Here is a 14,553-nt window from a genome sequence, read left to right on the forward strand (position 1 = left end):
AACCAGTCAGGATGCTTTTGCTATGTTTATTAACCAGTTGTAACTGATAGAACAATATTACTTGGCCAGTCATTTTGCCGTGAGAATAATATATAAAAACTAAATATTTTCCCTGTCATACTGTTTAAATATTACTATATAGTAAATGAAACAATGAATTCACTCTAGTGTGGCTCTTTTGATTAACGTTGATTGCTAACTTGGCTCCTGAACCACTGCATTAGAGTTTTCGTCATTATGGTAAGGATCAGCAAGTAGATCTTTATATGTGGGCTAGTAATTTTTCAGATGCTTTTGCAAAACTGCATATGCTGGTCCCTAAATATCCTTTGGCTGACTTAAAGATAATATTAATAGCCACATAATAGTATTGTTCGCTAACCAGGAAACTGTTGGAGCGTCTGTGACTTTTATTATTTTGAATAGAAAACATAAGAAAGGCATTACTGGGTCAGACCAAGGGTCCATCTAGCCCAGTATCCTGTCTTCTGCCAGTGGCCAATGCCAGATGTTTCAGGGGGAATGAACAGAACAGGACAATTATCGAGTGATCCATCCCCTGCCATCCAGTCCCAGCATCTGGCAGTCAGAGGCTTAGCCACCTAGGCTAATAGCCATTGATGGACCTACCCCCATGAATTTACCCAGTTATACTTTTGGCATTCACAATATCTCTCGGCAACGAGTTCAACTGATTGACTGGGATTTAAAGTACTTCCTTTTGTTTGTTAAATCTGCTCCCTCTTAATTTCATTGGGTGAACCCTGGTTCTTGTGTTACATGAAGGGATAAATAACACTTCCTTATTCACTTCCTCCACACCATTCATGATTTTTATAGGGTTTTTTTTTTTCCTATCCCGCCTTAGTCATCTCTTTTTCAAGGTGAACAGTCCTAGTCTTTTTAATCTCTCTTCACGTGGAAGATGACCCATGCCCCTAATCTCTCGCTCGCTCTCTCTTTTTTTTTTTTTTTTTTTTTAACTGTTCTCTGTACCTTTTCCAATTCTAATATATTTTTTGAGCTGGAACAACCAGAATTGGACCCAGTATTCAAGGTGTGGACATACCATGGATTTTTATGATATTTACTTTCTTATTTTCTATCCCTTTCCTGTTTTTTCTATAATAGATTTAAGGACTGCTTCAGGATTTTTCCCAAATCCTAAAGGATGATGTCATATTCGTGCCCTGATGTTCTATTTACAGTATTTAAATGAAAACCCCTTCATGCCTGTCCATCTGATACCAAACTAAAGCAAAATTCTTTACTTTGATCTCCATGGCAGATATTCAAGATAACATTATTGTCAATGGGAGCTCTCATGTAGTGAGGGCAACTGTCAAACCATCTTTTGTTCAGCTTTGAGAGGAGACTTTAGTCCTGTATAATTTAAGCTCCAATTTTAGGTTGTTCTTTTTCTCCCCATTTCCACGTTTTCCCTCTGTTGTATGTGTTGAGACAATTTGACAAATTATCCCCAGCCTTTCTCAGATCTTAGATTAGGAACTGGGCTACCTTAAAAGAAAATAAGAATAAAGAAGATTTTTAGCAGTTTAATTATTTATAAAAAGACCTGTTTCCATCTCTAGTATATCTGATACGGTACCCATATTTTGTCCTTGTTGATCACTGTGACCACCTCACTGAATCCTTCCTGAGCTTCCCCTGTTACATTGCATCAAGTTCTTGTTCTCAGTTTAACGACAGTTCACAACTCTTCCTCTCCCTACTTGTCTTTGATCTTTTTTTATGTTGTTTACACCCCATGTACCAAGTCAGAGATACCAGCCTCACATGCTGGTGTGTCAGGTTCTCACAGGTATGCTTCTGTACCGTTTTCAATGTTGCCTTTTATGCATCAAAGCTTAAATAGCTTAAATACTGCAAGAGGGTTTACCTACACAGAGCCATACTGACTCAGTGGGGTTTTCTGGGGTTAGAGGGGTCCACCCGTATAGTAGGGTTTCCAACTTTCGAATTGCACGAAACCAAACACCCTTGCCCCGCCCCTCCATCGCTTGCTCTTCCCCACCCTCACTCAGTTTCACTGGGCTGGGGCATGGGATTGGGATGCAGAAGGGGGTGAAGGCTCCAGCTGGGGATGCAGGCTCTGGGGTGGGGCCAGGAATTAGGGGTTCTGGCGTGGGAGGGGTCTCTGGGCTGGGGGTTAGGTGCGGGATGAGATGCAGGCTCTGAGAGGGAGTTTGGGTGTGAGAGGGGGTTTCGACCTGGAGTAAGAGGGTGGGGTCTGGGAGGCAGTTTGGCTGTGGGACGGAGCTCAGGGCTGGGGCAGAGCTGGTGCTGGGGGCGGGGTCAGCACTTTCTTCATCACACCTGCGCCTAGGGGCCCGGAGGGACATGCCAGCTGCTTCCAGGGAGCCACTCAGAGCTGGGCAGGACTTTTAATAGCCCTGAGCCACCAGGGTCCCCTTTCGACCAGCACCGGACACCTGGCAACCTTACCATATGGAGGAGTTTGCAGGGTTGAGGCCTAAATGTATAAAATGGAAAAAAGCAGCATTGGATAGGTTAAAATTAAATTATCTGTCCTGGGATTGCATTTGATTTGTGACTAATGAGGCAATATGAACTGCTAGCTAGATTTAGGATTCTTGGATTCCATTCTCAGCTCTGCCACTTATGTGCAAGCTCATCTTTGACTAGTCGCTCATAGGTAAATTCTGCTCCCCTGTGCTTTTTGTCAGGGCCTGAAAAGCAGCACAAATAAATAGCAGATGTTTTCTATTTCATGCATATTTGTATCCAATTCATGAAAGATACTTTAACTCCAGTGAGAGCAGGAGAAATGCCATAAAGTATAAATCTCATTCAGTTGCAGGTTTTTTAATAATCTAGTAGTGTAAATAGACTATTCGTAACTTATGTGAATAAGTGCCATTAATGTTACCAGTGCTGTAAATATGTATCTAAGCCCCAGTCTTTCTCTTAGTGAAGTAAAAGACATAACTTCTGTTGACTTCAATAGCAAAATTGTCCTCAGGCCTATGGGCTGAGGAGAGTCTAGTCTGTTGAAACAGTCATAAAACGGAATTTTCAGAAGTGCCGAAGTGGCTTGGGAACACAAGTCTCATTCAAAAATATAATAGAATTTATTTTCCTAAATCACTTCAGCTCTCTTGAAAATCCCACCCACATATTGATCTTTAGTATTTTCAAAAGAAGTGTTTTCTACTGTTTAGAGCATATGATTGTGAGATAGGATTTCTATTCCTAGCTTTGTTACTGACTTCCAATCTCACCTTGTGAAGTCACTTTCTATTGGAATAGTAGTTCTTTTATTATTGGAAATGAGTATGCAAACAGGTATTTATAGCTTTAATTTAATATTGTTACAGTAAATTTAAGAGGGAACAAAAACAAACATAACACAGGTTATTGAAATATTCTTTCAGTAAGAGATTTTACATCTTTATAAGACATTAAGAACAAAGTTCAGCAGGGTACTTAATTTACTAACATCAATTATTTATAATGTTCCTTGCATTGATGTAAATACAGATATGTTATCTATATGACTTTCTCATGGGGTTGAGTTTTGCAAATCCTCTGGCTTATATTCACTTCACTGCTGAAGGAGAAGTAACATTCAAGTCTATCTTGTTTATTCCCACCACAGCTCCACGGGGCTTATTTGATGAATATGGATCCAAAAAGAGTGATTACATTAAGTTGTATGTCACTGATGATTTCCATGATATGATGCCTAAATATCTTAAATTTTGTCAAGGGTGTTGTGGACTCTGATGATCTTCCTCTGAATGTATCCCGTGAAACCCGCCAGCTGCATAAATTGCTAAAGGTTATTAGGAAGAAACTGATTCATAAAACTCTTGACATGATCAGGAAGATTGCTTAAGAAAAATACAGTGATACATTTTGGAAAGAGTTTGGTACTAACATAAAACTTGGAGTAATTGAGGATCATTCCAACCACCTGTTCAGAAAAAAATGTTTCTAAGGTTTATCTGTGATTATCATTAGCTTAAGTTAGATTTCTAACTGTACACTGTTCTAATGTTCCTTTTAAATAGTTAATTATAAAAAAATACAGATCATTAAAACATGTTTACCATCTCTAAGATTTTTGGCTTGCCTTTCTGTTTGCATAGAAAGATATGTTTTTAAATTTTACTGAAGTACCAAGAATGTTGAACACTGTCATCTGTTCTTTCATTCTTTAATTAACTGAATGCCTCTGTTTTCTAAATTCCAGATTTAGAGTGGCTGAACACTGAAGGGCCCATTTCTCTGTACCAGGACCTTTGTGGAAAAGTGGTGGTTTTGGATTTCTTCACTTACTGCTGCATCAACTGCATACACCTGCTGCCTGACCTCCATGCGTTAGAGCACAAATACTGTGATAAAGGTATCAGCACTTTAGTTTGCTTGGAATAAAATTTCCTGGCAGTGTTACAAATGGAGTAGCTGAGTCACTTCGTTGCTGGTTACTAAACACTTGGCAAGACTTCAGTGATGTCTAAAAGTACCTTCTAATCTATGGTAGCCTAAAAATAGGAGGACTGTATATAATCTCACAACACTTCTAAAAGGGGTTAAATTTGGCAGTTGTTGCATCTGTGTGTTTAGAAAAGCAAAATTAATACATAAAAGTCCAAGTCTGCTACTCTCATAAATAGGGCTGTTTGTAGAATAAGGTACTACTCAATGTGAGTAAGAGTGCAAGAACTGGGCCCTGAATTTCTAGACGTATGTGATCCGCTGAATTTGCTTTCAAGGCTTCATAGGTTAAAAAGAAAAAAAAATAATTTTTTTGTAGGTGAGGTTCCCTACCTGCTCTGATCAGAGTTTACGTACGTTGTGTATGATCTACACTTACACATTTCCTGGGGTTTGATTTTATTAGTAACTGCAATAACAATAAAACAGAAATCCGAGCTAAAGTTTTCCCCCAAGTTCGGCTGTTCCTATGGTTTTTCCTGCAGGACCTCCTCATCTCCACTTCTATCCTCTTTGATCCAGAGACCCATTTCAATTCTTATAAGAACATAAGAACGACCATACTGGGTCAGACCAAAGGTCCATCTAGCCCAATATCTGTCTGCCGACAGTGGCCAATGCCAGGTGCCCCAGAGGGAGTGAACCTAACAGGCAATGATCTAGTGATCTCTCTCCTGCCATCCATCTCCATCCTCTGACGAACAGAGGCTAGGGACACCATTCCTTACCCATCCTGGCTAATAGCCATTTATGGACCTAACCACCATGAATTTATCCAGTTCTCTTTTAAACACTGTTATAGTCCTAGCCTTCACAACCTCCTCAGGTAAGGAGTTCCACAGGTTGACTGTGCGCTGAAGAAGAACTTCCTTATGGAAATGAGTAAATAACTTTTCCTTATCCACTTTCTCAACATCACTCATGATTTTATATACCTCTATCATATCCCCCCTTAGTCTTCTCTTTTCCAAGCTGAAGAGTCCTAGCCTCTTTAATCTTTCCTCATATGGGACTCTCTCCAAACCCCTAATCATTTTAGTTGCCCTTTTCTGAACCTTTTCTAGTGCTAGAATATCATTTTTGAAGTGAGGAGACCACATCTGTACACAGTATTTGAGATGTGGGCGTACCATGGATTTATATAAGGGCAATAATATATTCTCAGTCTTATTCTCTATCCCCTTTTTAATGATTCCTAACATCCTGTTTGCTTTTTTGACTGCCTCTGCACACTGCGTGGACATCTTCAGAGAACTATCCACGATGACTCCAAGATCTTTTTCCTGACCTGTTGTAGCTAAATTAGCTCCCATCATATTGTATCTATAGTTGGGGTTATTTTTTCCAATGTGCATTACTTTACATTTATCCACATTAAATTTCATTTGCCATTTTGTTGCCCAATCGCTTAGTTTTTTAGATCTTTTTGAAGTTCTTCACAGTCTGCTTTGGTCTTAACTATCTTGAGTAGTTTAGTATCATCTGCAAACTTTGCCGCCTCACTGTTTACCCCTTTCTCCAGATCATTTATGAATAAATTGAATAAATTTAATTCTTCCTCCTTAAATTCTGGTTGGAGACAAAATCTGCCTATCTTTCATGACTAGGGTAGACAGATAATATCTTTTATTGGACCAACTTCTGTTTGGTGGGAGAGACAAGCTTTCGAGCTACATAGATGGGTAGTAATTGCCCTCCATCTTTATGCAAAATTCTGATCTGACATCAGGCTGAGTCAGAAGAGGAGAATTGCATTCTTATGCAGGGTCCTAAATGCTTCTAACCTGTAATGGACACTTTATGACATATTGGAAAGTTATTTTCTTCTGATGAGATGAGAGGGATTGAAACTAATTTCATTCTTCAACTCTTTGTTACAAACCATGATGATTTATTATGTTTTAACCCTCCCATGCACTTCTCTTATTAGCTGTCTTGTTGATATATAACTTTATTGCATTGTTTACTTCAGTTAGAGCTACTAAAACTTCGCTAGTTTTGCATAAAGTACTGTTATTTATATGCTGTAATAAATAGCGCTTTTTAAGAGACTTAAAAAGAGAAGTTCCATGTCCTGAAGAGTGTATAGCTTATTTTGGAGAAATACAATACTTGGGACAATGGTTGAGATGCAAGAAGTTGTGCAGAAGTTGCCAGTGAGGAAATACTGTAACCACAATTTGTGAGAGAAGCAAACTTTAGGTGGGACAGGGGAAGTGATTGACACACAGAAAATGGACTGTACCGGAGTGGCAGGAAAGGTTTAAGCAAAAAGCGCTATGTATTTGTGTGAATAGTATATCTTTTCTTCTTTTGCTTCTAGCCTTAGTTTTATCTATATGGCATTGACTCTTAGAGTTCCACTCTATTCCAGTCTGTCTTGAAGCAGTTCCTTGGAAACTCTGCAGCTAATCAAATCGTTTTGAATGAAATCCATCAATCCATCTAGTTTTTGTGTCTTCCAACTCTTCTGTTACCCTCCACTCCTAAGTTGAACACCCTGTTTCCTATATATTCTTCTGATTTTCTTTTCACATGCCTAAAACATCTACGCTTTTCTGTAACTGATACCACCTTCACACTTGCCCTAATCATTCTGAATGTGATTCATCTTTGTAACGCCAAGTATCTGTCATTTCCATTGTATTCAAGATCTGCTCCTGTCACTTCCTCTGTGCTTTCAGAGCCATTCAAAAGTGCAGGCCTAATTAGTGTCTTGTAGACCTGACTTTTCAATTGATAGGCATTCTTTATTGCAGATCATCTCTCTCCATTTCTTTCCTATTCTGCTTATTATAAGTTCGTTGTTAAGTTCACCATTATCCTATACGCTTGAAGCTAGGTACTTGTACTGCTGTACCTTTGTTAGTGCCTGGCCTCCCCAGACGTAGTTTCATTGTTTTCTTGCAAGGTATCATGAGATCTACAGACCATATGTTCTCTTTCATTTTTGCTGATTTTCATGCCATTTCTTTCAAGAGTGCCCTTTGAATTCTTTCAGTCTTCCACTTCCTCTTTGCTCTCCTCCATGAGCACTACATCATCTGCAAAAAGCATGCACCAAGGTGCCCCTTTTTTAATGTTTTCTGTAAGTGCATCAGGCATCAATGTGAATAAGAAAAAGGCTTAAGTACCGAGTTTTGATGTTCTCTGACTCTTAGTCGAAACTGTTTACTTTGTCTTCTCACTGTGGTAACAGGACCGTCAGACATGTTCTGAAAGAGTCTGATACAGCCTTCCTGTATCTGATTCATTCTCATGCATCACTGGGATGACTTCTCTCAGAACGTGGTCTTAAGCTTTCTCAAGATCAATGAATGCTGTGTGTGCAGGGTTTTCCTCTTCTCTCCATATTTTTCCACAAGCAGTCTTATTGCAAAGATAGCATCCAGTGTTGACTTGCCTGACATGAGTCAAATCTGATTGTCCTGACCTCGAGTTCTCTTTGAAGTCTTTTATCAATAACTTTTTCCCAGAACTTCATGATGTGGCTCGTGAGTTTAATGCTGCAGTAGTTACTACATTCTTGTATGTAGCCTTTTCTCTTAAATATTGGTAGTAATTTTATATTTTTGTTCATGCATCTTCTTAGTCCTCGTGATGCTATGAAACAGTTTTGTCAATATGTTCAGACCTACTTGCCCCAAGCACTTGGATACATCTAACTGGTATGCTACTGGGACTGAGAGGTCTCATGTTTCATATTGCTCAATGCCTCTGCAACTCCTATGATTGGTGCCACCAAATTCTGTCTTGATTTTATCGTTTGGCATGCTTCTCAGATTCTCTTCATTCATAATCTGTTTCAAGTTATTTTTCTACTGTTCATTAATCTGTTTCTCATTGATCAACATATTGCCACTTACATCTTTAGTGACTTTGATCTCACTGATGTCTTCAGTTTTCTTATTGCAGATCTTTGCCGTTCTGTGTATTATTCTAAACCCTCCTTCATTTCAAGATGGCTATATATGCCTCCCATGGCTTTAGGCTTAGTGGCTACCACCCCTTTTTTTGTTGTCTTTTTGGATGTTTTACATTGCTGAAAATCCTGCTGTTGGAGCCTCATTTGTCAAAGTTTAAAACACTTCTTATTTTCTGTCACAGCCTCTTGAACTTCTCATTCCACCACCAGATCTCACTGGGGAAAAAAGGCTTTTGCTTTTGTTTCAAAAATAGGCTTTTTGCGTATTCTTAAATTTTGCTTGCAATATGATTCCACCATTAATTCTGTTTGGTAAAATTATATTAAATATTTGAAATTCATGGCTTTATATTAGCATGCTAGGGTCCTTAGCACTCGGCTGAATGCCAAGTTGGGGAATTTTTCTGTTTTGTTTTTTTCTGATTATAATACATTTCCTAGCACTGTGCCTATCACAGTGAACGTAGGTGCTACTACAATATAAACAATACAGTACTCAAGGTGAGAGATTTCTTAAGTCAGAGAACAAGGGGTTTAGTAGTGGTGACAGTGAAGGGTTTGTGTGTGTGTGTGTGTGTGTGTGTGTGTGTGTGTGTGTGTGTGTGTGTGTGTGTGTGTGTGTGTGTGTGTGTGTGTGTGTGTGTGTCAAACAGGAAAGTGACTCAAGACTTAGTGATCACTTGGATAAGGAGATAAGAACCAAGAGAAATGTCACAGTTTGTGAACCTGGGGAGATGAATGTTCAGAAGAATAAGGCTGGAGAAAGAAGGAAAATAAAATAGGTTAGTTATTCCAACTTATGTAAAATATCCATCTAACATAAAAAATGCAGTAAAAAGTGTGAAGAAAGCTTGGTTTTAAAATAGAAGTTTTTTAACAGATGTTTTGTTTTCCAAATCTATATATATCAGGCTTTAAAAGCATATATCACTTAAAGTTCAGGAGGTTTTAAACTCCATTGTGTCCCTACAGCCAGCCAGCCACCCGCCCACTCTCAACTACTCCCCTCTGAGCTCTTAGGATGAGCACAACTCCTTTAATGCTTTACCTTCTAGTGGAAAACCTGAGTCAGGAGTTGGATATGATCTTAGTTTTATCTTTCTCTTCTAGAAAATAAAACTTTAACAATGAACACCTGCAAGTGTAACTGTTGAACGTAGAAAGCAGGTGTGTGCTTCAAAAAGAAGAAAAAAAAAGTTTTACAAGGCCTTCTTTGGCCATACTGTTCTCCTTTCAGTAACCTTTCACCAGAAACCTGGGATATTTTTTAAGTTAAACTGTTTCAGTATGTTTTCTAAAATAATCTAAGATTGACTGCAGGCTAACCAAATTGTTGAATGCAATGATTGGGCCTTCAGGGATTAAGGAATTGGGGAATAGGTCTGAAATAGGAGTTCAGGAAGAGCTCTAGACAGCTTCAAGAAGTCAGAGTTGGACACGAAAAGATTTTTTAAAACAATGAAAAAATTTGAGGCAGATGGTACGGTGTGTTTCTACTTTTGTCCTAAATTCTTTTTAAACTTTCCCTCTGAAAAGATATGTCCAGTAAAATGGAAATAATATTTTAAGAAGAATGCTAAGATAGGATTAGGGTATTGATGTAGCGCTTCGATGGGCTGATGTTCAGTGTATAAGAAGAACCTTAGAAATGTAGATATAATACCATACATGCCTAAGAGTCCCAAACCACTTTGCAAACTATACACATACAGCATCACTGAAATGATGGAGGATGTCAGCCTGGTGGACAATTTGTTTCACAGTAGAAGGGGTAGGGGAAGTTTTGGCCAGACACTAGGAGAAACTTCTGTTCTGTCAAAAAGAGATTGCTTCTGATTACTGTTAACCAGGTGTGGGTTTTTCCAGAGTTTGCAGCCTTGACACCCCAATAGACATTCCTGGGGCACATCCTGCTCTTTTAAAATGCATGTATCAGCAACTTCAACACAATTCTTATCAGGAAGGATGCGGAGTCAAGCTGCCTTTTCTGAGGTACCCAAAACTCCCTCCCTCCCCCCGCGCCCACTGCCTTGGTCATGCTGAGATTGCTGAATGACCAATTTACAGCTTGCTGACTAGGCTGCCTTTAACAATAAGCCATAGTGGTTTCAGGCACTTTACTGGTTTGCCAAAGTCTCCTCGTACACCACCCCAGAGCCTGCACCTCACTCCCCCACCGCAGCACGGAGCCCCCTCCTGCTCCCTGAACTCATGTCTGGCCCCAGCCCAGAGCCCGCACCCCCCCACACACACACACACCTGTGACGGTGCTGCCCATGGGAGCCAGCTGAGGTCACTCAATCAGGGTGAACTGCAAACAAAACGGAGCAGACAAACCCCAAATGCTGTTGGTTATTTCAATACTTAGATTTACCAACCAGCACAAAACAGCTTCTATAGTACCTCACTGGTTACTTAGAAATCCAAACAACGCAGTTTCCTTTAAGTGCCCAGCCTCAGGCCTCCGTCCAGACACACCTGTCAGATATGATGATGATTCCTGAAAATCTTATCTCATCATTTAAAAGAAAAGGTTCTTCCAATCCCAAAGGATCAGCCACATACCCAGGTTCAATTATAACTTAGATCTTACCCAAAATACACGCTACAGCCAATTCTTATTAACTAAGCTAAAATTTATTTAAAAAGAAAAAAGAGAGAGTTGGTTAAAAGATCAATATACATACAGACTTGAATTCAATTTTTGAGGTTCAGATGCATAGCAGAGATGAGCTTGTAGTTGCCAAAAGTCCTTTTAGAAATAGTCCATAGGTTATAGTCCAATTTCCATATTCAGAGTGGCTCCAGTCAGTGACTGGGGATCTCAATCCTTGTGGTTTAAGATTTCCCCCTCTTGAAATCCAGAGCAGATCTGAGATGAAGAAGGATCGTGTCCCAGGCTTCTTATACATTTCCAGCAGCCTTTCGGCCTGAGAAAACAATAGGCTTAACTCCTTCTCCCAAACATCCTGGCAATTAGCACAGAGTAATTTATTCATTAAACAGTTCAGATACAGGTTACCACAACCTTCAAAGAGACACATAAACAATAATACTATTTCACTCAAGTATCATCTTAAATGTTAATATTCCTTTTTTGATCTTTGAATTAAAACTATAGCAATAGACAAGGCTTGTTTGCTTACATCACAAGACCTGAGCAAACATCTGCCCTTCTGCCTCTAACAATGCAGACTTGCTCCAGTCCTTAAAGTTCACCCATGGATCAGGTCAGTCGGTGAGGTGAGTTAACTCTTTCTGGCCCTGTCACCTTTCAATGAGTTATTAGATTACACTCATAACATCACAACACCCTAACCCCAATTTTGTGAGCATTCATGGCTCGCCATACAATGTCTGTTCCCAGATGTGGCCCTTGGGCCATAAAGTTTGCCCACTCCTGAGATAGGCAGACCGGAAGCGAGAAACTTGCTGTCTGAAGGGGAGCAGTGATGACTAGGGATATTGGGTTAGGGGAAGGAGAGCTGTTCCCAGAGAAGGGATGGAAAAGGTGACACAACAGCGAGGATGGGAGAGCTGCTGCAGGTTGGAGGTGAGAATGAGAAGAAATAGCTGAATATATCTGTCTCCCATTCCTTATTTTATAAGACTGAAAATACTTGGTGTTTCTGTGGCTTAATGTATGATTTGGATATTTGAAGTCACACTGCCTTTTCCCTTCTGCTTTACTATGTACTGGAAACGTGCCTTAATGGCATGGGTTTATCTTTTTCCTAATTATTGTATTGTACACTAACTTCAGAGTATTTTTTGACATTCTAACATTTATTTTACGATCGCATGGTGCCAGTACCGTCTTAGAGTACAACAGTATGATGCCAGAATGATGGAAATTTAGCAGTATGCTGCTGTGACATGAGATGCCTGAACACAAGAAGCTGTTGTTTTAGGATGATCAGAAATATCAAATCTGTCTACATGCACATACACACTTTTATTATCTGCCCCCTCAATAGGTTTGTTTCATAATAAAGTTCACTTTGCATTGGTCTAAATGCTACCCAGGATTTTTATCTGATATGTTCTTGCTCGTATCTGCAGCAGCACTATTTCTGTTTTCCAAGTGGCATTCAGTCTGTTATTTTAAACCCTGGGGCATATTTAGTTCATGTTATCAGTAGACCAGAAATTGCCTGTTGGATTTCTATAAGAAGAAATACTTTTTAATATTCAAAAACAGGTTGGCAGAGGCCCAAATTTGTGTTTTTGTATAATCCTTGAAACCAAGGTTTTAATTGGGGATATATTAAAATGGCAACACATTCATCAATTCACACAATAATGTGCACAATTTAGATTAAATTTGCTTTTAAAAAAAATCATCTCCTCACATATTGTAGGTTATATTATAGGTTATATTTAAATCCAATGCAGATTAAAAATCATTAAAATAACTAACTTCCTTAGGTTCCTACCACAAAACCAGCAAATTACGTCATTTAAAATCATGAAGGCAGGAACTGTGTAGCAAAAATAGCAACTTTAGCTTGGCAACCGTCTTTACAGAGCAAATCCAGTGAGCAGTAGCAGTAAAAAATGCATTGTAGCAGAAAATTACTTTTCCTTGAACAGGAGACAGAAAACCATATTGTATTTCTATATGCTGAGTTCATTTTTTGTAGCTAGAAGGGAAGGAATTGCCTTTTATATCTCATAGTACATTAAAAAGGGGGAGCAGTTATGTTCTCTCATTATTTATATGGCACCATAATTGTCCATGACACTGTAGAGTGGATGGGATGTGCTCAGTTGTTACCAGAATCATTCTTCAAAGAGAGAGACCCTACAAAATAATACAAAACGTACTAAAGGGTGGAATTTTAATGCTTTGCATGCTAAATGGGTCCTTAGAATCTTTGAATTAGGAAGTGGGGCAAGCTGGATGTACATTAACCATAATTCCAGATGTTTTGAATGCTGGGAAGAAAACATGAGATTAGTATTTACTTTAGGGGGAATTCTGTGCCACTGTGCAGTGCAGAATTTTGCAAAAATTAATGTGAACGCAGAATTTCTTCCTCCTTTCCCCCCTCCCCCAAAATGGGCCGCAGAGATGTTGGCCGCGACTAGGGGCCCCTGGACATGGCAGACCCCAGCTCATAAATAAAAGACAAGGCCAGGGGAAGTGGATGGGAATGGGAGGGTTTCCAGCAGTTGCCGTTCCCAGCACGTCCTGAAGGAAGGTGACCATGGCGTGCAGGAAACTCCCTGCAAACCCAGGACCCAGCATCAGGCTGTTTCTCCCTCTGGATCCCCTGGATTCTAGGAGAGTAGGGTCTGTGAATGTCTTGGCTGGAGGCAGCCTGCAGCTGAGCTCTGGAGCATAGAGGATATGAGTGTCTGGGCTGGGGAGGGGGCCCCTGCAGCTGGCCTCTGGGGGGGGTAGGGGGTGAGAGTGTGTGTGTGGGCTAGGGGGGTGACCCTGCAATTGTGCTCTGTGGAGGAAGGGAGAGAGTGTGTGTGTCGGGGGGGCTGCAGTTGGGCTCTGGGGAGGGGGTGTGAGTGTCTGGGCTGGGGTGTGGGCCTGGCAGTTGAGCTCTGGAGGGTGTGTGTGTCTCTGGTCCCCCAGCTGGGTTCGGGGGTGGGGGGGCAGAGAAGCAGGAACTGGGTTGTCATAGAGGTTTCTTTAACTTTTTACTGCTAGGGGCGGGTTTGTGGGTCTATTGTTGCAGACACATCTGCTGACAGGTACTATGAAAAAAATTACCAAAATAATTGAAACTGGCATGGTTAGATAATGTTATTTTGACAAAATGTGCAGCATATTGCAGAATTTTTAATTTTTTTGATGCAGAATTCCCCCAGGAGTAAGTGTTGGAAGAGACAAAGGAAATGGTTAGGACGGCAGCTTAGGTAGGAGTGTATAGTGAAGCAGTGATACAAAGATGGAGGGGAGTTGCAGGCACTTCGTAGAAACTTTCAACATGAGGAGGAGGAGAAGTTTGAACTTTATTGGCTCACGCTTTTCCTCTACATAAAAATGCTTAAGAAATGTAGGAGACAAGGTCAGAGCAGTACGAAAAGTTGATGATTTTGGCAGCTTTGTTTAAGATGCACTAGAGCAGGGCAGCCCACAGGAGGAGATGTTGCAATTTTCGAGCCAGAATAGAAGGGCATTGACTGCT

The 14,553-nt window shown here is 40.1% G+C and overlaps 1 protein-coding gene across 1 annotated transcript in view; it reads left to right on the forward strand.

Annotated features, from left to right (window-relative positions):
* NHLRC2 (NHL repeat containing 2) overlaps nucleotides 1-14,553 on the forward strand; it is a 63,593-nt gene that overhangs the window by 1,753 nt on the left and 47,287 nt on the right. Inside the window, exon 2 of the mRNA XM_030568913.1 lies at nucleotides 4,238-4,390. Coding sequence (XP_030424773.1) covers nucleotides 4,238-4,390 — 153 coding nt within the window. The remainder of the gene's footprint in view (nucleotides 1-4,237; nucleotides 4,391-14,553) is intronic.

Source organism: Gopherus evgoodei, chromosome 7 (genome assembly GCF_007399415.2).
Source record: "Gopherus evgoodei ecotype Sinaloan lineage chromosome 7, rGopEvg1_v1.p, whole genome shotgun sequence".
Classification (NCBI taxonomy): domain Eukaryota; kingdom Metazoa; phylum Chordata; order Testudines; family Testudinidae; genus Gopherus; species Gopherus evgoodei.